General features: G+C 36.9%; 1 protein-coding gene across 2 annotated transcripts; it reads right to left on the reverse strand.

The window, feature by feature from the left end:
• Positions 1–1,830: 1,830 nt before the first annotated feature.
• Positions 1,831–27,836, reverse strand: ESCO2 (establishment of sister chromatid cohesion N-acetyltransferase 2). Of its 2 annotated transcripts, none has more exons than XM_072796165.1 (11): positions 26,458–27,836; positions 25,132–25,197; positions 23,548–24,343; positions 21,106–21,199; positions 16,395–16,452; positions 13,130–13,253; positions 11,904–12,035; positions 10,976–11,065; positions 10,161–10,304; positions 7,250–7,425; positions 1,831–3,301 (listed from the first exon to the last, which is right to left on the reverse strand). In XM_072796165.1, the coding sequence occupies exons 2-11, from the start codon at positions 25,179–25,181 to the stop codon at positions 3,169–3,171; spliced, it is 1,797 nt and encodes a 598-aa protein (XP_072652266.1). In that variant the 5' UTR covers positions 25,182–25,197; positions 26,458–27,836; the 3' UTR covers positions 1,831–3,168. The 2 variants fall into 2 exon arrangements, with proteins under 2 accessions (XP_072652266.1, XP_072652268.1); XM_072796167.1 differs by lacking the exon at positions 26,458–27,836 and adding an exon at positions 26,288–26,438.
• Between the last annotated feature and the right edge of the window lie 54 nt (positions 27,837–27,890).

A 27,890-nucleotide genomic window follows, 5' to 3' on the forward strand; every position in this document is an offset into this window, starting at 1 on the left:
CAGAAAAAGAGATAAAATGGCTTTTACTATCAATCCTTCCCAAACTGGCCTATAAATCTGATGCAATTGCAGCAAAATCCCAACAGATATTTTTTGAATTGGTGATGTCTTTTGGAGGATCTTAAACTGAATTGTAAACTGTACACACAAATGCAAAGGACCAAGAATAGACCCAAAACTCCTGTAGGAAAAAAAGGTAGGAATATTTATAATACACAACAAGAATATAACACAATGTGGTACCGGCATGAGGAAAACCTGCAAGGCTAGTGGGTTGGACATACGCTGGACACAATCTATGAACAAAGGCAGCAAATCAATAATAAAAAATAGATAAAAGGGCAAGAGAGTCGAGTAGTCACAACCCAAAATGCTCACCAGTAGTATAAATTATGGTACATTCCTATAATGGAATATACAGCGATGAAAATGGAACCAGTTCCAATAGATGGAATAACATGGATGCATCTTGACACCATACTCAATTTATATCAAGTTCAAAAACAGACTACAATTTTAGACATCAAAAGGTAGTTTGGGGCACTTGGGTGGATCAGGTGGTTAAGTGTCTGCCTTCAGCTCAGGTCATGATCCTGGGGTCCTGGGATGGAGCCTCAGTGTCTTACTCCCTGTGGCAGGATCTGCTTCTCTCTCTCCCTCTGCCTGTGCCCATCCCCTCCCTGCTGGTGCTCTCTGTAATTTTTTTTTTTTTAAAGGTAGTTACATTTGAGGAAAATGATGATTGAAGAGAACAATGAGGAAGACATCTGAGGAGCTGGCAGTGTTTTTTTTTTTTTTAACCTGGGTAGTAATTATGAAGGTGTTTGATAACTGAGATGTACATTTTTTAAAGTTTATGTACATTTTTAAAAATAAACTTTAAAAAATTTTTTAGATTTACAGAAAAATTGCAACAAAGAGAGCTCCCACATATCCCACACCTAGGTTCCCCTATTATCAACATTTTATATTGGTATATTTGTCACAATTAACAAACCAACAAACCAATATTGATATATTAACTAAATATACTGTTCAGATTTATCTAGTTTTCACCCAACGTCCTCTTCTGATGCAGGATTACATTACATTTAGCGGTCATGTCTCCTTGGCTATAATAATATTTCAGACTTTACTGGGTTTTTTGTTTTTGTAAGATTTTTTTTTTTTTAGAGCAGTTTTAAGTTCATAGCAAAATCAGGAGGAAGCAGAGATTTCCCATATACTCCCTTCCCCCTCACATGCACAGCCTCCCCTACCATCAACACTCCCTATCAACATGGGACATTTGTTGCAACTGAACCACCCTGACAAATTAGGGATTATTCTCGGTGTTATCCATTCTAGGGGTTCGGGCAAACGTCTGAGATGGAGCTACCCTTAGTGTCATACAGAGTAGTTTCACTGCCCTAAAAATCCTGTGCTCCACCAATCATTCTTCTCTCCCCTTGAACCCCTTATCTTTTTATGGTCTTCACGGTTTTGCCTTCTCTAGAATATCATACAGTTGGAATCAGACAGTTGGTAACCATTTCACATTGGCTTCTTTCACTCAGTAATATTAAGGTTTCTCTGTGCCTTTTGGGGGCTTGATAGTTCATTCCTTTTTTCCCATCGTCTGGATGTACACTCAACTACTGAAGGAAATCTTGGTTGCTTCCAAGATTTATCAATTATGAATAAAACTGCTAGGAATGTCCAGTGTGCAGGTTTTTGTGTGGATATGTTTCCCATCATTGGTTTTTACAATCAAAGAGCATATACGGTTTCTATAATCACAAAAATACTTTAGAAAGAAAATCAGTGCATTTGGTTATATAAGAACAGACAGACAATTGAAAGGAATTTTAATCGACTCATCACAAAGCACTGAGCAAGCAAAATAATGTTAATAGAAAATTTTAAATAAAATATTTAAAACAAAAACAGCAGTGCAGAAAACAGCATTAAAATGTTGGCATAATCACACACATTTTAACACTTCCACATTCTTTTTGGAATCCAGGCTTTTAAACTTGGGGAACATGTTGACTTATAGGAAAATAAAAGAATGCAGATGAACTGACTCTACAGAGTCACAACACAGAAAATTTCCCTAGAGTCCTATTGCCAGATAAGCAGTTATATGAATTTTAAAATCAAAACAATATGAATAATTCTTTGCTCTTTAAAGTAAGTATCCAAGAATTATACTAGAAAAATGTGCACATACTGAGCTGTATTTATATAATGTCATTACATTCTCTGGCCCATCAGGCTAGATACATTTATTTACTAACCTCAGTTATATATTACTCTTCGCTTTGTCAGAACGTTTGCCAGACTTCTCAGAGCAAGATATATCTTAAACATTCAAACATTTAAAGAATGTAACCACAGGAATCATCTAATCCAACTGGGGATCCATTTTGTTAATGACACTGATCCTCAGTGACAAGCGCACTAAAGGTGAGTAGCACAATCAGCATTTTCACACACTGAAATTCATGAAATGACAATAGTGCAACTATTATGTTTAACTGTAATTAAGTCTGAAGACAGGTATGTTTTTCAAAAGGATTAAAACCCTAAGCTACAGAATTGTGTTACATAAAAGGATATGGAAATCTTACTCATTCTTTACAATAAAGATGGGAGAGTCCTCTTAAAAATTAAAAATTCAAGACACTTTCTAAATACTTTCAAACTGAGTTGCTCTTGCCAACACCTATAAAGTGAGAATTTTGTGTACAGAATTCAGGAATTACCTTTAAAGGCAGGGCATGGAAATTATTTGCCTGTCTTTAAATTTTGCTATTTGCCTCTGATTGGGCATGAGATAATCCTGGTGCCAAAGTCTGCTTTATAAAAGATAAGTGGTCACATATCTGTGGAAACCACCTTGTTTTGTCAATGTTTTTATGTAGTAGGCATGTCATTTTCCAGTTATAGCTACAAAGTTTCATAATTAAGGATTCCAGTGCTGGACAGAATTTTTTTTGAATACCCAGATAATTTTCAACAAATTTATCTCTCACTTTTTAATTCATAAGGAACAAAACTGATACAGGTTTATGTGTCTCTGTGTGCATCTTAGTATTTTTGTTTTGATATTTGTTAAATAGTTCACATTTAACAAATGTGTCTGAAGTCATCCACATAGTAACTGTTCTATAGTAGACACTGGGCTCAACTATTAAAATTGTATACAAGGAAATTAGGGGTGTTGCAGTATTTTGTTGCAAATAACTTGCCATCTGGTGTTGGGTCAGAAAATGCTATTTCGTCAGTCCTGAGAAAACAGCCAAACATGAAGCGGTTCCTAAAGAAGAGGAAAAGACAATTTAATCCTAAAGAAAAGACAATTTAACAATGAAATCAACTTAAAATTCTAATTATATATATATTTTTGTCTCCTTCAAGAAAAAGCAATTCATATATAAAATTTCAATTTCTTTAAATTCTCTTGATTACAATAAAAAATATTTTAGTAAGTGATAAAGTGATTTAATGCCTTAGATTTTAGAGGTGGAAGTCTAATGATACCATTTCACACATGAGCACACTGAGGTCCAGAAAAAAATTCTGCTGAGATGCAAAAGGAACCATTCAAATTATGTAGCTGACTCGAGAGGATCCATGGTAATGAGCGACAAACAGGCGGTAATATTGCTGACTAAAAGCAATAGTGCATTAAAACCAAAAACTCACCATCAACAACTTTAACCAACAACTATTCTCCTCAACCACACCACACACTCGGAGCTTAAAGGAGGCAAAAACTAACCTGCATTTTGACCACAACTCTCCTGACCCAGCTCAGCCAGGATTAAAAGTAATACAATGAAACGGTTAAAAGAATTCAACAGGGGGGATCCCTGGGTGGCGCAGCGGTTTGGCGCCTGCCTTTGGCCCAGGGCGCGATCCTGGAGACCCGGGATCGAATCCCACATCAGGCTCCCGGTGCATGGAGCCTGCTTCTCCCTCTGCCTCTCTCTCTCTCTCTCTCTCTGTGACTATCATAAATAAATTAAAAAAAAAAAAAAAAAAAGAATTCAACAGGGGCAGCCCGGGTGGCTCAGCGGTTTAGCGCTGCCTTCGGCCCAGGTCATGATGGGAGATCGAGTCCCACATAGGGCTCCCTGCATGGAGCCTGCTTCTTCCTCTGCCTGTGTCTCTGCCTCTCTCTGTGTGTGTGTGTGTGTCTCATGAATAAATAAATAAATAAAATCTTTAAAAAAAAAAAAAAAGAATTCAACAAAATTGAAGGAAATTCCATAAAGTAGCCAGTACTCTTCAGATTCTTCAATGCCATAAAAGACAAAGACTAAGTAAGAAACTATTCCAAGTTAGGAAAGATAACAAAAGAGCTAGGACAACTATGCAATGTGATTCTGGCAGGAAAAAAAAATGCTATGAATATGAAGGACATTGGAGATAAGTGACAAAACTGAAATATGGACAGTATGTCAGATAAAAGCATTCCATTAACATTAAATATCCCATATATGAGGACTGAAGTGTGCTTATGTAAAAGACTATCTTTGGTGTTAAGAAATTACGCTGAAGCACTAAGGGCTAAAGGGACATCACGCACATAAATCAGAAAGCAAATGTTACAACTTGATGAATCTGGGCAAAGGTAAATAAGGGCTTTTTACTATTCTTGCTACTCTTTTATAGGTTTGAAGTGATTTCAAAAAATATAAAATTAAAGACTGGATTCAGTGAGAAGATAGATATAAGCATATGATAATATGTAATTTTGTACAAAGTTTATTGCTAAATTTCCTAGAATCCAAAGCAAAACATTGGTTTGATTAAACAGATCTTACTGTCTTTACAAGTGATAGCAGCTATGGAAAGAATTTCAGATCTGTGGGTTCGAGTCCTGTCATTTCATTTGCCTGTCAGTATAGATGTGTACTAATAATCCCCAGGTGAGCCTCAGTTGCCTATATCAAACAACGAGGAACAATATTCTACTCTTATGAGGATTAAACATATATTGCCTGTACAGACAAGAGAGAACTGAACCTAAGGCTCCTCATTACAGGATTGCTGCCAATTACCTGTATCTCCAACTCACAGATGTGAGAAGAGATGTGTTCTCAAATGAATGTTTTTATTTCTCTGTTAAAGGTAACTTAATTTTTTATTCATTATTGCTTATAGATAACCTATTGCTTTGGTACCCAAAGTATGATCTACAGACCAGCAACATTCTTCATCACCTCAGAGCTTATCAGGAATGCAGAATCTCAGGTCCCACCCCAACCGACCGAATCATACCTGCATTTTAACAAGATCCCCAGGTGATTCATACAGACTTCTAAGTTTGAGAAACATCAGACTAGACTGGTGGAACTAGGTTAGATACTGGTATTACCCATGCCAAATTTATGCATTCCTTAAAAAATATAGAAAATAGAGGTATTTCATCATTAACCATCAAATAAAAATCTTTACAGACACTAATTTTTCTCACTGTTCCCCTTTATAAGGCATGTACAGGGGACTAGGATTATGGCCCAACACTGGATCCCACAATGGTCTTGGGTGTTCTTTCTTAAAAAGTGCATAGGACTCAAAAGGCTAGAATAGCACTACTCAAAGTGTGGTCACTGGATTGTAACCTCTTATGTATAGAAGTCGAGAGAGTAAGTTGTGTGAAACTCATTCAAGCAAACCTACATCAGGTACATTTACAAGCAAGAAATAAGTTCATTTGTCACATTAAGAAACTTCAAGTAATTAAATGTTAGTTGAAAGTGTGCACCTGGGAGTTTAAAATGGCAAATCACTTATTTTTTACTGAGATACAATTCATACATCATAAAACTCTTAAAAGTGTACAATTCTGTGGTTATTCGTATACTCACACAACTGTGGAACTACCAATATCCGTTCCAGAACATCTCATCATCCCAAAAAGCAACCCTATACCTATCAATAGTCACTCTCCATTTACCCTGCCCTCAGTCCCTGGAAACTACTATTTTCTATCTATGGATTTTTCTGTTCTAGATATTTTCTATAAATGGAATCATACAATGCAGGGTCTTTTGTCACTGGCTTATTCCAATGAGCATACTGTTTCCAAGGTTTATCCATGTTGTAGTAGATGTCAATACTTCATTCCTTTTTATGGCCAAATAATATCCCATTGTGTTATTGTACAGAAATGCCACATTGTATTTATCCACTAATCATAAATTTGGTTGTTTACACTTTCTTGGCTCTTAAAAAAATAATGCTGTTATAAAACTTTATGTACTAGTTTTTATATGGACACTTGCTGTCATTTCTTTTGAGTATATACCTAGGAGTAGAATTACTGGGTCATATGGTTAACAGTTTAGTTTTGTGAGAAACTACAGACTACTATTCCATAGCAGCTGTACCATTTTACATTCCTACCGGCAACATACAAGGATTCCAATTTTCTCCACAATATTTGTTCCTCACCAATACTTATTTTCCCTTTTTTAAAAAAAAATTTATAGTCACGTTAGTGAGTGTGAAGCGGTATCTCATCATTGTTTTGATTTGCAAATCCTCGATAGCAGCCATATATATTTCTTCTTTGGAAAACTGTGTATTAAAATCCTTTGCCCATCTTGAAATTGGGCTTTCTATTGCTGCACAGTAAGAATTCTTTCATATATATTGGATATACTAGACCCTTATGAGATGAATAATTGAAAAATATTTTCTCCCATTTTGTGGGTTGCCTCACTAATTCAGTTTTATATTTAGTTATATATATGAGTTATAGTAAGTCTTCGCTAATTACCTGATCACATACCAGTTCATGAATATGTGCAATTTCTGTAGTTCTTTTTATAAACTTATATTTTATTTGTATAAATTATATTTAGTGCATGTTAACTTTTTTATATCTGCTGAGTCTAATAAAAATTTGGGCTTGTATCTTCCATTTTTTATTTTTCTATTTCACTTTCTAGCAATTCATCTCATTTTATTAAAGTGTTGGTCTATAACTAAACTAGTTTTTCACTGCAGGTAGTTTGATTAGCACTGGGCTATAATGTTCATACTTGGAATGCTGTGCCCTAAACTGAGTGAGTACATCTAGTGGGGAGGGGGGGGAGTTTCCCCTCAAGTGCCAACACTTGCCTTTGCCTGACTTTGATAGTACTTAAACAGAAGTGTCTTAACATCATCCATCATTCCCTTTGACTCATGAGCCAGGAAAGGTTCTAGGAAAGCTAATCTGGGCCTAGATCCATTTTATGTTATTTGTTACCTGAGAGTATCTACCAATCGTCTTGCGATGCGCTTTCTTCGTTTCAACCTGAAGACCCAGATTCTACTTATTCCACATACTGCAGGCTGTGGCACATCTGAACATTGCCAAGCCCGGTGACATTCTTTAGAACTTGCAGATTCTGGACCAGTTGGTTCAGAAAGGACACGGAAGGCCTGCAATAATGTACAGATGCATATAGAGCTAGCAATACAGTTGAGTTTACATTTCTCTTTAAAAATCATTCCTTAAACAAGACTTAAGTATCTAAAATTAATCTTATACCTTCACCAAAAATGTTAAAATTCTGGCGCTTTTTGAATTCTTATCCATTTATAGTGACACAATGCTTAAAAAAATACTAGTGACGTTGAGATATTCCCACATTCTAGTGTATTACATACCATTATGAAACTTCCTTCTTCTGATTAAAAAAATTATAAAAATCAGACTCTTCCTTTTAATATAGTACATAAAGCTCTCCCATTCTCTCCAGCCTAAACTATATGATATCCTAAGAAACTGATAACACTAAAGAAGATTTTTGCATATTAACTATAAAATTTGGTCAGCATTTAAGGACTTTTTTAAACTTCCTATTTGAAATAATGTATCCTTCACCCAGTTTCCTCTGTAACTAACCTAGAATACCAAAACCAAAATTAATACAGGTATTAACATAGGCATATTGTTCTATGTCATGGAGCAATTCATCATACCTGCATAATCATTTAAGCACCACCACAGCCAACCTGTATACAGAGCTACTCTATCATCTCAAAGATCTTTTGCTACCTCTGTATAACATACCCACCTTTCCCCCTTCACCATCTCTAAGCTCTGGCAACTTCAATCTGTTCTCTACCTCTATAATTCTGTTTTTTTTTTGGAGGATGTCATATAAATGGACTCATACATCATGTGACCTTCTGAGATTGGCTTTTTTTCACTGGTACCATGCCCCTGACATATATCCAAGCTGTTGCATATATCAACAGTTTGTTCCTCTTAATTGCTAAGTAATATTCCATTGAGTGAATGTACCAGTTGTGTAATCATTTGCCTACTGAAAAACACTTTCATTGTTTCCAGGCTACTACAAATAAAACTGCCATCCTCATTAGGGTATAGGGTTTTGTGTGGAGTAAGTTTTCATTTCTCTGGGATAAATGCCCAGGAGTAAGATTGCTGGGTCATACGAAAAACATAGGATTATTATTTTTTAATATTCTATTTAAATTCAATTTATATGATTAATTTTTTAAAGAAACAGTCAGGGAGCCTGGGTGGTGCAGTTGGTTGAGCCTCCAACTCCTGGTTTCAGATTGAGTCATGATCTCAGGGTCGTTAGATTGGGCCCTGCGCTGGCACCGTGCTCGGCGTGAGTCTGTTTTGGACTGTCTCCTCTCTCTGCCCCTCTCCCACTGTGTGTGCACACATGCTCTGCTCCCTCTCTCTGAAATAGATCTTTAAAAAAAAAAAACAAAAAAAACCTGCCAAATGTTTTACAGTCTTAACATTCTATGTTCCCTCCAACAATGTCCAAAAGACCTAGTTTCCTTGCATCCTTCCCAGCATTTGGTATTGTCACAATTTTTTTAGTGTAGCTGCTCTGATAGCTGGGTACTTAATTTTTACCATCAAGAAAACTGCTTTTGAAATAAAAAGAAGAGAATATGTTGGCTATATTTGCCTATCATCACTACATATACAGTCTACTTCTTTAAAATAAAAGGCCAAATTGATCATTAATACAAACCAGCTATTTTTTTGCCCCAACTGTTGATAAGCACACATGAGACTATATTATGTGTGTACATACATATGTGTGTGTGTATATATATATATGTGTGTGATTTATGTATGTGATATATGTGTGTATATGCACACACACATATATATATAAAAAGAGAAAATATGAAAGAGCAATAAAGAGAGTAGAAATGAGGGGCACCTGGGTGGCTCAGTCAGTTATGTGACTGGCTCAGGTCATAATCTCAGGGTCTTGGGCTCCCCACTTAGCCAGGAGTCTGCTTCTCCCTCTCCCCTCTGCCCCTTCCCCACTTGTTTGTTCTCTCTCTCTCTAATACATACATATAATCTTTAAAAAAAAAAAGATAGAAGTGAGAGGAGAAAGGGAGGCACTTACACAAAGGTGTAAGATAAATTTATGTTATCTTTATACATATTTATGTATATGATTTATGTTAATATCTTTTTAAGACATTTTAAGACAATATTTTTAAAAGGTAGACGACATCAGTGTGTGATACTATAAAGTCAGGTAAAAAAGAACACACTTGAACTATAATTCTCTGTAGCTAAAGATTATACTGTAATCATCTTGAAGGCAAAAATTGTATCTCTTTATTCTAGAATAAAAGTTGGCAACTTTTAGGTTCTTTGGGCCATGTGATCTCTGTTACAAAAACCAACCACAGATGATATGGAAATAAGCATAGCTGTGTTCTAATAAAATTTTATTTATAATACAGGGTAGTGGGCCAAACTTGGTCCAGGGGCTGAAGTTTGCCAACTCCTTGTCCAGAACATTGCTAATTAGCACCTAATATAGATTCTAATTAAGGAACAATAATTATTTTGCCAAATATATTAACCTGCACTAAATCACATGTACAATATCTGGGCTCTATAGATTTGCTTATTTAAAATCACTGTATTTTATAGTCCAGGTATGGAAATGACCACATGAACATAAGACTGACTGACTTATTCTTACATATGACAAAATGCCAAATATAATAGAACTAAATGACTTCAATTATTGATATGGCCAAGGATACTTTTGGAGGTGGAAAAAGTCATTAATAGTATTCTTAAGTGCTTGAGATTTCACCCAACTACGTTTTTGCTCACACATTACACTAATAATTTAAGACATATACCATACCTGTTTGATGGGCTCTGCAATTAAACACCCAACTACTTTCTTATCATCAGATATGAAGAGAAAAGTCTTGGTTTTGTTTGGACATCTGGGAACAACTTGGTGGAAGCCCAATTCATTATCAACAAGTTCTTGGACATCTTCTACCTAACGATGTTAAAAACCAAAAGAGATTAACTTGTTTTAAAAAGAATAGAAACTAACTATATATATATTTAATAAATATATAAAAATCTATGTTTATATATACAAAATTTGTGATTACTATCATTTTAGCTTTTTACCTCTATTTCCTAAAATTTACACACTCCTCAAATTACTTTACTATTGATGCATGTATCTGCCACTTTGGAAACAGGGTTTGAAAAACATATTTTACAGATCACTTTCAACAGAAAGAAATGCAGACTCCTGGGGGAATTAGGAGTGGAAAGTGCCAAAACAGATTTTGTTTCAGCTTTATCCAATGTTCACTGGGGGCTCAACATCTAGCCCAAGAAACAAACACCACCACTAGAGAAATATATTCTGGGGCCATTAATGTCTCAATATTGAAAAGTTTAGTTTATTTTTCCAAGTAAAAATGAAGGTAAAGGATAAAACAGATAACTGTTTTCTTTAATCTTTGACTGACACTTTGTCTTATAATTCCAAATTTAGTTTTATATAAACCACTATGGAAGTCATCCCTGCATGAGCACCAAAGTGGATTAGCTCTCAGGAAAGGTGTTTTATAAGTCAAACTACGTTGATTTCTTGGTGAGAGGAGAAAGAGGGAGTAGGAGGAGAACAAGGATTAAAAAACAAATGCTCCATACCTTTCTGATAGCATAACTTGGATCATGTGGCAGGACCAACACAATTTTCCCATCCCAAAACTCTGCTACAACACGTTCTTTTTTCCAGCCCTGACCAAAGGAAAAAAGTCACAGTTTAATTTGAAGAGGGGGGAGAGAAACATTAAATAGTCTGGAAAGAACAAAAAGATGAACAATGAAGGATATGAAAAAAGACACAATTTATCTAAAGGGATATGAAAAGGGAAATAAAAGATGCCTAAAATAAAGTGCCTGTCCTCAAGAGCTGACACTCTAGAAGGAGATATGTACATAATCCACTACAAAATAAAGCAAAATCAATTAAAGAGCCCTTCATAGGAATATATAGGAAAAAAAAAAGATGAATTATTAGGAGTAGGAAGGTGGAAGAGGGCTAAGATAAGCAGTTTTAATAAACCACACTAAAATATAGGAAAAAAGATAATCCACTTGAGTAGCAGGCACAAATCACAAAGGCCAACAATAGAATGTATTGGAGTAGAAAGGTGCTTTATAAAAAGGTGGAACCTCTCTTAACAGAAAAGAAAAAGCCTGCAGAAGCCACAGAAAAGCGTTTTTCTAATCCTATCTACAAGAAAGAAAGTAAAGTGAGGAGGTTCAGGGAAGTGGAGTCTCCTTAACTCTTTAAGTTTTGTATTCTAAATTGTTCAGCTCTGCTCAAAAGGCTAGAGTTGACGATGAAGGGTGTTCACTCAACCTAGAACAATACTTCTATTAGGATAGAAAGTTTGAAATAGCACTTTTATTAAAAGTTAACTTTTAAATATCATCAACCTCAAGTATAAAGACAACACAACTGCAGATGGTATTTATGGATATACAAACCTTTCAATGTTTAAGCAAAAGAAATGTATCTTTTAAAGCAGTTTTACTTTTAGAACAAATTGAAAGCCTATTTTTTACTTACTGTGTATTTGATTCCCTCCAGAAATCTGTGGTGATGCCTAACATGCTGCAGTTCATCTTCAGGGTTGGAGGCAGTATAGATCATGCCACAGGACTTACACACAGTGGTTCCAAAATGTTTCTGACCTGCATCCTGTAATTGGGAAAAGAAAAAGTCCATCTTAAACATATCACAAATAGCTCTGTATTTAGTTCATGTAACCATTCATTCAAATTTCTCCCTAATTCTTCTTTTGTGCTGGTACGAGTAAAATACTAAATGAAAGTCTGGTTACTATATCCTCTTCCCCCATCTCCTAAACAAAATGGAATGAGAAGAGAACTTGATGAAAGAAATGAATTTCTATTTATTATACCATTTTAATGGTATAAAAAAAAAGAAGATTCTTTGGCAGACCCACAATTTTAGAAGGAATCAAATTAAATCATAAAGATAATAGCTAAGATAAATAATAGTTTCTTTACTAAGATCTTAAATCTGTTTCAAAGAGGCAGGGGAAAAGTCTTGTTTCAAAGAGGCAGGGGAAAAGGCCTTGTTTCAAAGAGGCAGGGGAAAAGTCTCAGGACTTATATATTTATCATATAGTATTTTTTCCTTAAGTGATTAAGAATATTAAAATTATTTGCTGCAAGAGTTGATAAAAAATATAATATATAATAAAAGTTCAGAAAAAGCATAAATTCATGAATACAGGAAAGTCAGGAATATTCCATTTTTTGGCTTATTAACTTCCATTCTATCTCATGAGGTATTGTTTAATGCTACTGAAAATACCAAGTTCCGAATGAATACAGGGGGACTGGGAAACTTTTTCTGCAAAAGCCCAGACAGAAAACATTTTAGGCTTTTTTTGTCTCACATTCTTCTCTTTTTCTTTTTTCCAACCCTTTAAAAACATAAAAGCTATTCTAAGCTTATAGGCCATTTGGTCCACGGCCATAATATGCCAAACCCAAGTCTAATACAGTGTAGCTATTATCATTAAATATTCTGTGGATCAACAAGAATTGTCCTTATATGAAGACCACTCATTCATCAACATTTTACTAAATTACTAGCATTGTCCAACATTATGAATTTGAAAATCTACTTGACTATCTTTAAATGCTATCACTACAACAAAGCTGGCATTTACAAAACTCAGAATGTCTGTAAACCATGTTAACTATGCTAAGACAACATGTCTAAGCCACATGCACAAGAGAAGCTGTTTTAAATTTACTCACAATGATGAGCTGGTCTTCTGTTTCTTTATTTGTATCCCTGGCATTAGTACTTTTCTGCATGTTGATCTGTTTCAAGTTAGCAGATATAACGGATCCCACAGAAGACTGTTCTTCAACTAAAGATCTTTGAAATGAAAGTTAATAAACTATTACTATATTATTTAATTACTTGATAAACTAAAAATGTCGGAGGAATTACAATGAGAATAGATATGTACATATTTGCAGAGCACCTTGCAATTTTTATTGCCCTATTGACAGTAACTTGAAGTAACAGGGTTCAGAATAAGAAACCTGAAGCCCAGAGAGGATCAGTAGTTTACTCCAAGTAAATTAACTAGTAAAGAATGGCAGTTAGACACAAATCCTCATCTTCTAACTCCAAGTCCAAGGGACCCTCATTAATACTACCAGATGCACATATGCAGTCACAAGTTTACTTCTCTTAAAAAGTGATTTTTTTTTTTTTTTTTTTTTGCTTTGCCAACTTTAGGGCAATGTTTACCCATGTAGACATAAAGAAATTCCAGTAGCAGCAGAGCAAATAAGTAGATTCTATTATTGAACTTCACAGTTCCACAGGACATCAGCCACCAGGAATATTATGATCCAACAGCTCTACTTGGGCAGCTGGGTGAGGCTAACATATTCACTGGTCCTCATACCTAATGCACCACCCCACTAGTCTCAAATGCTTAGGAAAAAAATATTTTGGCTGGATAGATGGTGTTGAGACAACCTGTTCTCATTAGGAAAGAATGTTGGGATTGGCTTACAGAGGTTGTAAACTGGAGGCTCTCAGGCCAAATCCAGCTAGCAGGTATGTTTTGATTGGCTTACACAGTGTTCAAAACTTTGGATTAGCTACCAATATTTCAATACCTAGAGATTTCACTTAAATATGTGTATTTCCAATATTGCAAGAGCCACTGTAAGATCACCAGACCATTCTTTCTTCAAAGAATGTAATTAACACAGCAGTGCATGTGTTTTTAGATGAGGTATACATTCTTCAGTTGGTTCCACTCTTCACCCAATCTCTGAAGGCCCTGAGTTATAAACTTGTCTTATCATCAAAGACCCTGGTTTTCCAAGGACCAAAGGAATAAAAATCTGTGGAGAGTAAAGGTAAAAGAAAACTGGCAAGGAAAAAAGGTGCCCAAAGTAAGAGATTCAGAAAAAACAAGTTAAACACACACACACACACACACACACACACACACACGGAAAAAAATCTGTCCAGTGCTTCAAGACTAAGCCAAGCTATCCTGTATTTGACTAGAATGTCTTTCAAATTGACTTGACATTATGGTAAGAAATATATTTTACATTTTGACCAATACAGAAATATACATAAAACTAAAAACCAAGAAGTTTCACTAAATAATTTACTGTAAATAAATTACTGTGAGAGATGCATTATTCCACTTTAAAGATTCTGGATATGATGGTTTAAAACTGCTTGGACAAACCACCTATGGTACATGCCCATAATATAAAACACATTCTCTAGTTGCTTGGCCCTCTCCTGTTCCTTTACTAAGGAACTCCGCTCTTCCCATCCCTGCACATATGACCACAATCTCTTTATTTCTATCTTAGTAATTTTAATACTTCATTACATGCATTCATTTAAATGCCTGTCTTCTTCCAACCATAATAACTTCCATGATAGGACAATATTTTATCTTCACAGCTCCAAAACTCAGTAATAGTTCAATACCGTGTAGTTCTCTATAAATGTCTGCCAAAAGAGTAAACAAAGAGCCTGGAGAATCTGTAACCTATCTAAAGTAAAAGTCATAGGTTAATCCACAAGAGAATGAGGAGATCTGACCTTTGGGTCCTGCATAAAGAGAAATTTCAAATAATTTAACCAACCATATCCTAATATCTCCTTAGGCTAGATTAAATTAGTTTATACACTGTTATCAGGTAATTGTGGTAGGTTTCAATCCTCAATGAATAGTTATGAAAGACAGAAATTGGAAAAAAATGGAAAGGTGCAAAAACCTAGAAATATGGCCTTTAAAGAGGGAAAGTTGCCCACCCAACCCAATCTCAGTTAATTTATGGTGAGGTGCTCTGAAAAGTAGAACTTAGCTACAAGCTCCTTGCTCAATACCTCTAGTTATTTATCATCAAGTGGAGAGAGAAGGACCAAAGCCACTCAGGAAGATGTTAAGGCTATAAGAAACATCTTTTCCAGAGCTTTCCCATCTATTCTGTTCATACCCACCCATTCCTAAGATAGCAGCAGCTTCAGCTGGGATTTATAACAGCACTGAGCTGCTATAAGTTACTCCTCTCACCAGTTTCCTAGTCTATAAAATGGGGGCAATAATAATGGTACCTACATCAGGAGGTTGTAAATGCTCGTCAAACATTAACTATTATTAATATGTAGTCACCCGGTAAAGGCAATATAGCTGAATGGGCTTTAATCCAGATACAGATTCTAGTCATGGCTGCTAAGAGCTGTTGCACCTCAAAGCTGTGCAATTTTAACTGGATTACTATCAGTTTCCTTAACTGAAAATGGAATCATTAATAGGATCTACCTTCTAGGTTGTTTTAAGAATCAAATGAGATAAACGATATAAACTATTTCTTATGGGCTAGGTACTGTATAAAAATGCTAGCAATATGGGGCACCTGGGTGGTTCAGTTGGTTAAGCTTCCGCCTTTGGCTCAGGCCATGATCTCAGAGTCCTGGGAATGAGCCCCGCATCAGGGTCTCTGCTCAGCAAGGAGTCTGCTTCTCCCTCTCCTCCTCCCCCTTGCTCGTCCTCTCTTACTCTCTCAAATAAATAAAATCTTAAAAAAAAAATAATTTAGCAATTATTATTGCTCAAACCCATGAAGATTTTTCCCTTCTCTCAACCCTTAGGTTCTTACAAAGTTTCTATGAGAGGGCCTGATTTCATCTTATTTTCAATATCCCCTTGGTGGGGAGGTCTAAAAATACTCTCCCAATTAAATAGTGCAAGAAAGAAAGATACCCAGAGAACTCAAAAAAATTTTTCTAAAGATTTTATTTATTTATTCATGATAGACAGACACAGAGAGAGAGAGAGAGAGAGAGAGAAAGGCAGAGACACAGGCAGCGGGGCTCCATGCCAGGAGCCCAATGCGGGACTTGATCCCGGGACTCCAGGACCACGCCCTGGACCAAAGGCAGGTGCTAAACCGCTGAGCCACCCAGGGATCCCTGAGAACTCAAAATTAAGTAAACTTTAAACACTGAAACAAGAGCCATCCTTACCTTTTTGTATTGACTGAAGACACACTGAAGATAGGATAGACAATGGACTCAGGAGAAACTGGTCAGGGGGAAAATGACAATAATTATATTAGAAAATAAACTCAAAACTTTAAATCATAAAATTTTAAAGGTTAATATGATAAAAATATCCCAATCACTTCATTTCAAGACTTAACAAGTAATCAAGGCTGTATGGTATTGTCAAAAGGACTAGATCAACAGAACAAAATAGCCCCAAACAGACCCCCGCAAATACAGCCAACTGATTTTTGACAAAGAGACAAAAGTAATTAAACAGAGAAAGGATGGGCAACAAATGGTGCTGGAACAATTGGACAGTCATATGCAAAAAATCCTGGCAACACTTTTCCATAAAAATTAACTCAAAATGGGGGGTTCCTGGATGGCTCAGTGGGTTAAAGCATCTGGCTCTTGGTTTGGGCCCAGGTCATAATCTCAGAGTTGTAACATCAAGCCCTGCTTTGGGCTCCATGCTCAGCTTGTCCCTCTCCCTCTGCCCGTCTCTCTCTCCCTCTCAAATAAAATCTTAAAAAAAAAAAAATTAACTCAAAATGGATCACAGATCTATATGCAAAATGTAAAACTATATAACTTTTAGAAGAAAACATAAGAGAGGGACGCCTGGGTGGCTCAGCGGTTGAGCGTCTGTCTTTGCCCAGGGTGTGATCCTGGGGTCCTGGGATCGAGTCCCACATCAGGCTCCCTGCATGGAACCTGCTTCTCCCTCTGCCTGTCTCTGCCTCTCACTCTGTGTCTCTCATGAATAAATAAATAAAATAATAAAAGAATAAATAAATAAGAGAAAAATCCAGATGAACATAGATTTTTTTATGTTATGGGTATGTTTTTACATATAACATCAAAAACACAATACATGAAAGAAAATATTAAGCTGAACTTTATCAAATTTAAACATTAGCCGTGATGGTAAGGGATCCCAAGATGAAATGCAGACTGTGACAAGTGAATCTAACTGTATCAGAACTGTATGGGATAACTGCAATGAAAGAAGTATGGGAAGAATGGGCAGCTGACTTGACAAAACTGTGTTTTAACTAGAAGTTAGGAGGCTAAAGACAAAAGGACTGAAAATATACTCTTAACTGGTATATATTTCTTACAGGAGTGTGAATTAACAATTCTGAAATTATTGTGCAGGTGTAGTGGGACTGAACAATTAAATGGGTGGATGGTGAACAGTAGGAACCAGGTTTTCCACCGTCTGTGGGAAGCTATGGATAAATAAGCAAGGAAGGGATACACGTTATGGTACTGGATTAGAGTCAGAGACATTAGGTTTGAACTTGTATTTAGTATCTGTACAGATGGAGAGACATAAGAACAGCTACAGACATGTGTGTTTACGTGGGTTTATATGGGTTAGTATATATACATCTAGTTCCTAGTTTCGTCTGCTGACAGGGCATAGAAGCAATGACACACCGGGAACAGTGAGCACAAGTTCAGATCTTGGTTTCTAAATAGAAACCCAACGGAATTAGTTTTCTTGGAGAAATGGCTGATTCTAGGACTGGGGCAGGGGAAATACAAGATGAGCCCGGAGCACCCTGAAGTGCCGGAAAGTAAAGAAGCGTTCAAAAAAACAAAAGGATGGGACATGCCAAAGAGAAGGACCTGAAAAGACCTTCTCATGGTCAAAGCTAGAACAATCTGAACAGTAGAATAATGTAGTATGCCATTATCACCCAAAATAGAAAATATTCATGTGTCCCTACTAGTAAGTATCCATGAGTCCATTTATTTAAAGATCGAATAAATAATGAGAAGAGAAAACATTTCTTTATAGAAGAATGCCAAATAAAATATGCAAGTAATTCTCCCTCCAGATGATGGAGCTTAAAATCCCCTCCCTGAAAGGATGGGCTAGACTTAGTGATTTACTTCCAAAGAATAGAGTATGGAAAAGGAATACGAGGGCAGCCCAGGTGGCTCAGCAGTGGTGTGGTCCTGGAGTCCCGGGATCAAGTCCCACATCAGGCTCCCTACATGGAGCCTGCTTCTCCCTCTGCCTGTGTCTCTGCCTCTCTCTCTCTGTGTCTCTCATGAATAAATAAAATAGAAAGAAAGAAAGAAAAGAAAAGAAAAGAAAAGAAAAGAAAAGGAAAGGAAAGGAAAAAAGAAAGAAAGAAAGAAAGAAAGAAAGAAAGAAAGAAAGAAAGAAAGAAAGAAAGAAAGAAAGAGAAGGAAGGAAGGAAGGAAGGAAGGAAGGAAGGAAGGAAGGAAGGAAGGAAGGAAGGAAGAAAGAAAGAAAGAAAGAAAGAAAGAAAGAAAGAAAGAAAGAAAGAAAGAAAAGGAATAGGAAAAAACTGCAAACCTGATCTTAATCAAATGACAGGTTAACATCATCTGTAATAATGTCATTTGGATATCAGTACTCCCTCCCAACTAAGTGTGGTGAGAAGGGTACTTCCCCTTAGTTGCATTCTTCCCCAAAACCGGAAGGTCCAGTCGATTGATGAGACAAGGATCAGACAAACCAAACTTTGGGCCACTGTATAGGATAACTGGCCAATTAGTACTCAAGAAGGTCAAATCATGAAAAACATGGAACAAGCAAAAGACTGAGTAAATGTCAGAGCAGAGGAGATAAACGAGACATAACTAAATGCAATGTGGTACCCTGGACTGGATCCTAGAACAGAAAAATGCCATTAATGGAAAAACTGGTGAGCTCCAAATAAAGGCTAGCATTTAGTTAATAGTAATGTACTAATAACATCAGTCTCTTAGTTTTAACATACGTGCCATGGAGATAGAAAATGGTATAATGGGGGGAAATAGGGTGAGAGAGATCCAGGAGCTCTCTGCATTTTTTTTTAAAGATTTTATTTATTTATTCATGAGAGACACAGAGAGAGAGAGAGGCAGAGACACAGGCAGAGGGAGAAGCAGGCTCTATGCAGGAAGCCTGATATGCGACTCAATCCCAGGACTCCAAGATCATGCCCTGAGCCAAAGGCAGACACCCAACCGCTGAGTCACCCAGGCGTCCCTCTGCACTGTCTTTTTAACTCTTCTATAAATCTAAAATTACTGCACAATAAAAAGCCTATTTTAAAAAAAGGACCAGGCATGCCTGACCAGTGGCTCAGTCATTAAATGTCTGCCTTCAGCTCAGGGCATGATCCCAGAGTTCCAGGACCCAGTCCACATTGGGCTCCCTGCAGGAATCTGCTTCTTCTTCTGCCTATGTCTCTGCCTCTCATGAATAAATAAATAAATCATCTTTAAAAAGAAAATAAAAAATTTTTAAAATTTAAAAAAGGACCAAAGTTAAAATAGCAGTTGACTAGAGAAAAATATATTGCAAGTGGGTTATGTGGTAAAAAGCAAACTTTTAACTTTCCATTGAAAAATAAGAGCCCGTTTAAAAAAGAAAAAGAAAAAGAGCCCGTTCTCTAGATAAAGACAAGACAGGTCTGATCTGCTGTAGGTAAGTTACTTAACGTAAGTTTGTTTCCTCTACTATAAAATGCGTATACAAATCCATTTCCAAGGGTTGTTGTGAGAAAAGATAAATTGTAATTAAGTAATAAACTTTTGCCATTTGTATACTACCTTTATCAATTTTGCCATATCCTTATACCATCTGTATTATTTTTTATTCATTAGTTTTCTTTAAATGAACTTAGTGTAGTGAAATAAATTTATTAAAAAAAAACTTTATAAATACTGTAAAGAGAAAGCCATTATTGTTCTGTTACATGTTCTATTATATCAGTAATAGCACAACCCATGTGAAGCCTGACACATACTAAAACTTAGCACTGCCTGGTACCTATTCAGCACCTAGTAAATATTAGTTATTAGCAGTGTATCTCAGAATTATCATTATTGACAATTCTTCTATATATATCATTAGATCCTCTTAAGGACTATTGTTCCAGATTATGCTTTTAGTTTTATCTTTGTTTTCTTCCTACGAACTGCAGTTTTCTCACTTCAATCAACATATATACTCCTAGGATTTTCATTTATTTCCAAACTTACAGATATAACCAACAAAGTAAAGTGACCAAGAATCTGGTGGTAAAACAAAATGTTAATTAACCTCTTTATATATTCATAGTTTAGTAAATACTGTTTAATCGAACAATGATACCACAAGTTAGTAATGGGATTTCGGAAGAGAAATATAAAAACGAAGACTAACCTCTTACTTTAGAGCTCTCCTCCCTAGATCACATAGCTAATTAGTGGTAGACCTAAACAAAATCCCAAGGTTCCTGATGCCCAATTCAGTGTCCTTTCTATGGCTTTGTAAATTATCTTACAATAAGGCTTTGATCACAAATATGTAACACAAATTGTTTTTACTCCTTCCTATAATTTTGGGTAAGATAAGTAGGTTAGGTGTGATGAGAAGACTGCGTTTTAGGGAGCTTAAGTAACTTGACCACATCTCATGAACCAATCATACATCCGTATTTAAAATTCCTGCCTAACATCTCCGGCTCTCCTCTGTCTCCCTTGTTTTTAAAATGCACCATGTTGCTTATCAAAGAAAAAGGTGTCACTGAGATAAACACAAAGACACAAACACAAGCACACCACATACTTGAATAAAAAAAAAACCAACACAGTATTGTATATAACTGCATATTGACTCATGTAATGAATTATCACTCTAAATAAATAAACTCATTTTGAGAAGTTTTCTCTTACTTACCCGCCTTGTTTTTACTGAGAGAATCCTCTGAAGGAAAACACGCATTTTCATTAGGTTTACATTCTCTTAAAGAAACTACTCCACCAAATGAGTCCTGAAATAATGAATAGAGAAAATTAAAGGAAACCTATAATTCTTAATTATTTTCTATCTCATGAATGAATCCCAATAGATCTATTTCTAAAACAAAATATCTAGTTTATTATAAATTACACTTCTAAACTGATTTTAAATCCTCAATTTTCAAACTACTTTAAGGATAATTTCCCCTAAATGTACTTAACCTTTCAAAAGAGAGTGGGCATATTTAATACTGTAATTTGTAAAAAAAAAAAAAAAACAAAAAAAAAACTGTAATTTGTCATCCTGTCAAAAACGTATTACACGTTTGAAATATAATATATAATATCAGGAAGTATATTATATACTTATATTTTATCAGGAAGTATAAGATATACTTCCTGATAAAGATGGTAGAATGACGATTATAAAACATCCTTTCTATGATCATGAAATTAAAAAAAAAAAAGTAAAAATGGCAAAAAAAATTTCCCGAGCAGCTACCAAACTGGAAGGGACAGCCTGTCATAAGCCTTAAAAAGACAGCCAGGGGGATCCCTGGGTGGCGCAGCGGTTTGGCGCCTGCCTTTGGCCCAGGGCGCGATCCTGGAGACCCGAGATCGAATCCCACATCAGGCTCCTGGTGCATGGAGCCTGCTTCTCCCTCTGCCTGTGTCTCTGCCTCTCTCTCTCTCTCTCTCTGTGACTATCATAAATAAATAAAAATTAAAAAAAAAAAAAAAAAAAGACAGCCAGGGACACCTGGATGGCTCAGCACGTGATCCTGGAGTTCTGGGATGGAGTCCCACAACAGTTCCCCATGAGGACCCTGCTTCTCCCTCTGCCTGTGTCTCTCATGAATAAATGAATAAAATCTTAAAAAACAACAACAAAAACAGGCAGCCAAAGAAAGAAAAAGAACTCTCTGGAGTAGCTGAGAGGCTTCTACATACCACTTGTTGGGCAGCAGCAGGGAAGGGGGAAAAAGTAGAAAACATTTTGAAGTATTTCACTAACACTACTAATTTGGTAAGACTCAGAAAATACATATAGCTTGGGAGGAAAGGAAAAAAACCCTTTTCTTTCTTTTTTTTTTAAAAGTTTTTAAAAATTAATTAATTTAATTTATTTATGATAGACATAGAGAGAGAGAGAGGCAGAGAACAGGAGGAGGGAGAAGCAGGCTCCATGTGGGGAGGCCGACATGGGACTCGATCCCGGGACTCCAGGATCGGGCCCTGGGCCAAAGGCAGGCGCTAAACCACTGAGCCACCCAGGGATCCCCAAAAACCCCTTTCAACTAAAGTAGAACTCCTATTCAAGACCATTATATCTCAGTAGAGATGGGACAATGCATCAGTTTACTATTATTTCTCAGGGCTCCACAGGGATTTGAGGAAAGATGATGTACTCTCTAAAGAAGACAGGATTCATCTTGGCTAGGAGAGAGGACTACTAGTAGTGATATTTAACTTGAGCAGAGAGCTCAGTTTCACAAACGTAAGGTGCACAAAAGCCCAGCTTCTCAAAGATTACTGAAAACTAGACAGAACTCAGTATCATGCCCCTTATAATGAAGCTCAGAGAAGAAAACAAGGCAGAGGGAGAGTGTAGTGGAGAATTCATCATGTCACTGTATAAAGGCTGTATCTTTATTACCAGATAGGGAGAATACTAACCAGGAGATGGATGGGTAGAAATGTGGACACCCTTCTCCCCCTGCCATTTTTACTAATTTGAGAATTCTAGCATGAATTGTGCATTTTTTAAAATTGAGGTACATTTATGCAAAATCCACAGATGTAAAATATACAATGATTAGTTTTGATAAAATTATACACTCATACCAATAAATCCAGTCAAGATATGGGGGTGTTTTTCGGCAGAAAAAAATAAGAGAATTAGTAAAATCAGAATGTCATGGCTTAGCCAGCAATAACAAGATATAAAAAAAAAAAATTCTTCTCTAAAATTTTTCTAAAATTTCCAAAATAATCTAGTACTTTAAATAATGACCTGAAACAAACAAAAAAAAATGCTCATATACTGAAAAACTACTACTTGTGTTGTTATTTCTACTTTCTAAAATACTACCAAATAAAAATTACTAAGCTTCCCCGGATTTTAGTAATTTTTAATGAAATGCATACCTTAATGCAAGAAAATGTAGGCTTCCTTAAGCCAAAAGAGAAAAGTCCCATTATCCCACTCTGCCCCTAAATTCTTTATAGCGATTAAAATATAGTATTTGGCTTCATAAAAGCAGTCCGTTGGACTGTAAAGAAAATAAAAAGTTTTTAACCATGTTATATGTATTATGTATACTGAAGTTATTCATATAGTCAACTTAGTTTTTAAAGTGACATATTTGGTTTTCTTTACCTTTGTTAATTTCTCTTCATTTTTACTTCTTGTATGAAGCAACTCAATGTTTGGTTCTTTTTCTAGTAACAAGCTCTTTGGCACTTGCCTTGCAGTCTCTGCATAAGAATCTTTGATCACTTTTGATATATTCTTTTCTGTGAGTTCCAGTAATGGCTTGTTTTCCAGAGACAATTTTCTAAGACAGGGCTTTTTTCTAACAAAAAATGCTGCTCCACCCTGGAGTGTAACTTGTGGTTTGACTTTTTGGCTTAGAACCCGAGGAGCATTCAGATTATCTTGAGCTGAATAGTAATTATTCTCTTTCTCTACAATTGGCTTATAGGCCACTCGATTTTGCTTGGAACTTTTAGAATTTTTTGATTGAGGCTTGATGCATTTGTATTTTGGTTGACATTTAGAAATTAAACTCTTTTGTGGCCTTTTAATCATCCTCTTGGAGCAGACTGGTTTTCCCTGAATTTTTTCTGTCACAACAGGAAAAGATTGGTCTTCATTATTACTTTTTAGACAAGTGGGTCGACTTTCTTTTATCAGCTTTCTCTCTAATGGGTTGAGGTACCACTTATCTTTCTTATAAAAGGATACAGTAGACATAGTAGATTTAAGTGGTGAACCTTGACTTGCAGATGGCAATCTGGTTTTAGTTGTTTCGGATGGATTTGAAAGGAAATGACTTTGCTGAGAGCAATGAACCTTCTTTTCATTGCTATCACTGTAATTTTCATCAGGTGATGGAAATGTATTTTCAGCAGAGTCCAAAATTAATTTCTTCGATGGAATGTCTGATAATAAGCTATGAAAAGAAATGAAGTACATTAGTATCATTTTGCTTCAATTTTATGCCAATCTACAACTAATAAACAACCATACTTGTCGATCATACTAAAAACAATACATTCTCTCTACCAAACATCCATCCATACACATTCTCTATTAGTTTACCAGGATTCTCAAAATGTGTCCATACCGAAGCAATGAAATATTTTTCAGAAGTAAGTCCCAACAACGCTTGCCAAAACAAACACTGTTAAGAAAGAACCTTTGACATCATGTGCGCATGTGCCTGTGTATATGCTTTAAGACCTATTTCTAAGTTTTGGCCATATACTTATAGCTCATCTGGTTTTACTGGCTATTGTGAGTCCCCTAAAAGTATTAATTCTAAGTAATAAACTGACTCCCTCAAGCTTGTTCTGTGGGGAATAATTTATACCCTGTTAGGACATGTACTAAGCACTGAGTAAACACACTTTCTAGGATGGCTCACAGAGGAGGAGTACTGTATGAAAAACACTTTGTAAATTATTATATAAGAAAAAGGAGCAAGGTAATAAAAGATTTGACATACATTTCCAAGTCATAGAAAACAGCTCTTTCTGATTCTCTCCAAAGACACTAAATAACTAAGGTTGAAAGCTTACAGTTTTTCCAGATTAGAATTAGAATATAAAATGTTCCTATAACCACAAGAAAGGACAAGTGGAATAACAGAAATTTTAAGAAACAGAAAAGAGAATATAAGAAACACAAGGAGATGGATTTTTCTTTTTTAAGAGTTTTTACACACAGGATGAGACTCACTTGTCACAGTTCAAAGGCTGTTTCCTTTTTCTCAGAGTAAAAGCTGACATCTTCTTAACTGAACTCCTAAAAGCAATAGGAAAATTATAATAACCAAATTTATCCAATAACATATAAAAATCACTATATCAAATTATACTTGCAGAGTCTGAAAAAGCTTTTAGATGGGTGAAGGCAATTTTTAAAAAAGATTTTTATTTATTCATGGGGGGGGGGGAGAGAAGGAGAGACACAGGCAGAGGGAGAAGCAGGCTCCATGCAGGGAGCCTGACATGGGACTTGATCCCGGGTCTCCAGGATCAGGCCCTGGGCTAAAGGCGCTGAGCCACCCGGGCTGCCCGAGTGAAGGGTTTTTAAAAAGCAAATCACTTTAATAAACATTTAAACCACGAAGGTAAAAAAAAAAAAAAAAAAAAAAAAAAAGGGAAAAACACTTTACCATGGCAATGAAGAACAAGAAATAAAAGTAGAATTAGCACATCTGTTTCAAGCTGGTAAATGATCTTACCAAGGAGGAAGCATTTTTTTTAAAAACTCGATTTTAGGGCACATTTTCCCCCTTTGATTAACTTATACCAAGTTCAAATACTCTGCGGGGATATCTTTCTGTGATTTCCCTCGGCAGACCCTACACTTCCTTCACGCTCCATTTGACACATTTTCTTGTTGGTTTAACTGTCTTCCTCAACAGCCTGAATGCTCCATGAGGACAGAGGCTGTTTCTAGCTTTTTCTTCAGAGTTCAGCAAGGAAACGGGTTTGGCATAAGCGCCTCCCAGCTTACTCCTGAGGAGCCTAGAGCAAGCCGCAGGTTTCCTAGTTCCTGAGATACGAGGACCTCCTTCGGCTGCTGAAAATAAACACAACCCTGCACGTTAATTCTCGAGCACCAGAGAGCCTGGTACGTTCCTTTCCCCTTCTTTCGGAGCAGGTATAATAATAGTAATTATTATTATTATTATTATTCACGAGCATGATTTCAAGGTTAAACAGGAAACCAGGGTCTCTGGAACTCAAGGTCGAACCGCGGCTGAAGAGAAGGTTCTTGTGAGGCTGAGTGAAGAAATGTGTGGCAGAAAAGCGCGCCTGTCCCCGAACCCAGTCATGGCAGAAAGAGACAAGGCAATCCTAAATCAGAAAGATGGAAACCCGCTGACCTCAGAGTGCGGAGAATCCCTTGCGTGGCTTCGGTCTCGAGCTGCTGAGGCGCCAAGCCCTGAGCTAGAGCTCGTTTTCCTTGACGTTCACCCCCACGTTCCACAGAATCCCCCGTGCTCCTCCGCCTTCCGCCCCACGCCTCCACCCCGCAGCCCCGCGCAGCACTTACCTGAGTCTCCAAGCCCGCAACCTCTCTTCGGCGGAGCCAGTTTCTCCTCCGCTGTATTCAAATTACCGCGCGCCCGTGAAGGTTGAAGCCGCTTGCGTTCTGATTCGCCGCTTTTCGGACCTTCCAAGGGCTGGCTCGCTGATTGGTCGCTCACTAGCACTTGCCCCGCCTACCCAGGAGGCGGTCTCCAGAATTCTCCCGCCCTGGGCAGGAGAAACGGTCTCTCCTGGCCTAGGGATCCACGCCTTCCATAATCCCTTGCGGCAGCGCCGGGCTCCATTCCCGAGGTCTGGTTTAGATGCATTCTGGGAATTGTAGTTTTCGGCAGAATAAAGGTACTCGCTTGAGGTCGAGGTGGATTCTGGGGTCACGTGGCTTAGCATGTTTTTGTAAAGTAGCCTCCGCAAGATTCTCCAGGCGGCTATCTTTCACATTTGAAACTTTGTTCATCAGCTTAACATTTTTATTAATTATTCATTAGATTCCTAGTTCTTTTTTTTTTTTTTAATTTTCCAACTTAAATTTAAAAATTAAATCATGGCACTAAACATCTGTAATGTGCCAGCCAGGCAGTCTCACGCGCTTTACTAGGTTTATTCCATTTACTTCTGAGATATGGATTATCGTTCTCATTTCACTGAAATGAAAACTGGGGGCCTGCAAACAATTAGTATTTATAGGAGATAGCTGAGTTCTTGCTCTGGGAAGCCGTAGTGTTCTTAAAGTACTCACGGGTTGTCAGCTACTGTTTATTCTCTGTGTCACCAGATCCTGCTACAGTCTTTGTTCATTTTTAGTTCTAAATAAATTTAGTTAAGGGATGCACTCACTTTACGTCATAAAACTAGTCTCTCGAGGGAAATCTGGGTGGCTCAATGATTGAGCGGCTACCTTCTGCTCAGGGTGTGGGACCCAGGAAATTTAACAGAATCCCCTACCCCTGGACAAGCAGAGCAGGACTGACTCTATTTTGGGCTGCACCTGCCTTGTGCTGACCTGCTTATTACTTAGGGCACTGCCCCGCCTTAATCAAAGACCAGGGCACACCCTAATCGGAAATCCTGCTCAGCGGACCAGCATGACTGTGCAACTTTCTGCGTATCCCATTGGCCACTGGCCCCTATAAAGTTGCTAAGCCTCTTCGTCTCGGGGTTCAAGTCCCTGCTCCGCTGCGTGGGGTATACTTGGACCCAGGTTCGGGCTTGTAATAAACCCTCGTGTGATTGCATCGGTGTCGGCTTGCATTGCATTGGCGGTTTCTCGGATTCGCGATCTTGGGCACAAGGGCGTGATCCGGAGGTGCAGGGATGGAGTCCAACATCAGGGTCCCCGTGAAGAGCCTGCTTCTCTCTCTGTGTGTGTGTCTCTGTCTCTGTCTCTCACGAATAAATAAATCCTAAAAAAGAATAAAAAGAACTTAGTCTGTCGGAGTG

Source organism: Canis lupus, chromosome 24 (genome assembly GCF_048164855.1).
Source record: "Canis lupus baileyi chromosome 24, mCanLup2.hap1, whole genome shotgun sequence".
Classification (NCBI taxonomy): Eukaryota; Metazoa; Chordata; class Mammalia; order Carnivora; family Canidae; genus Canis; species Canis lupus.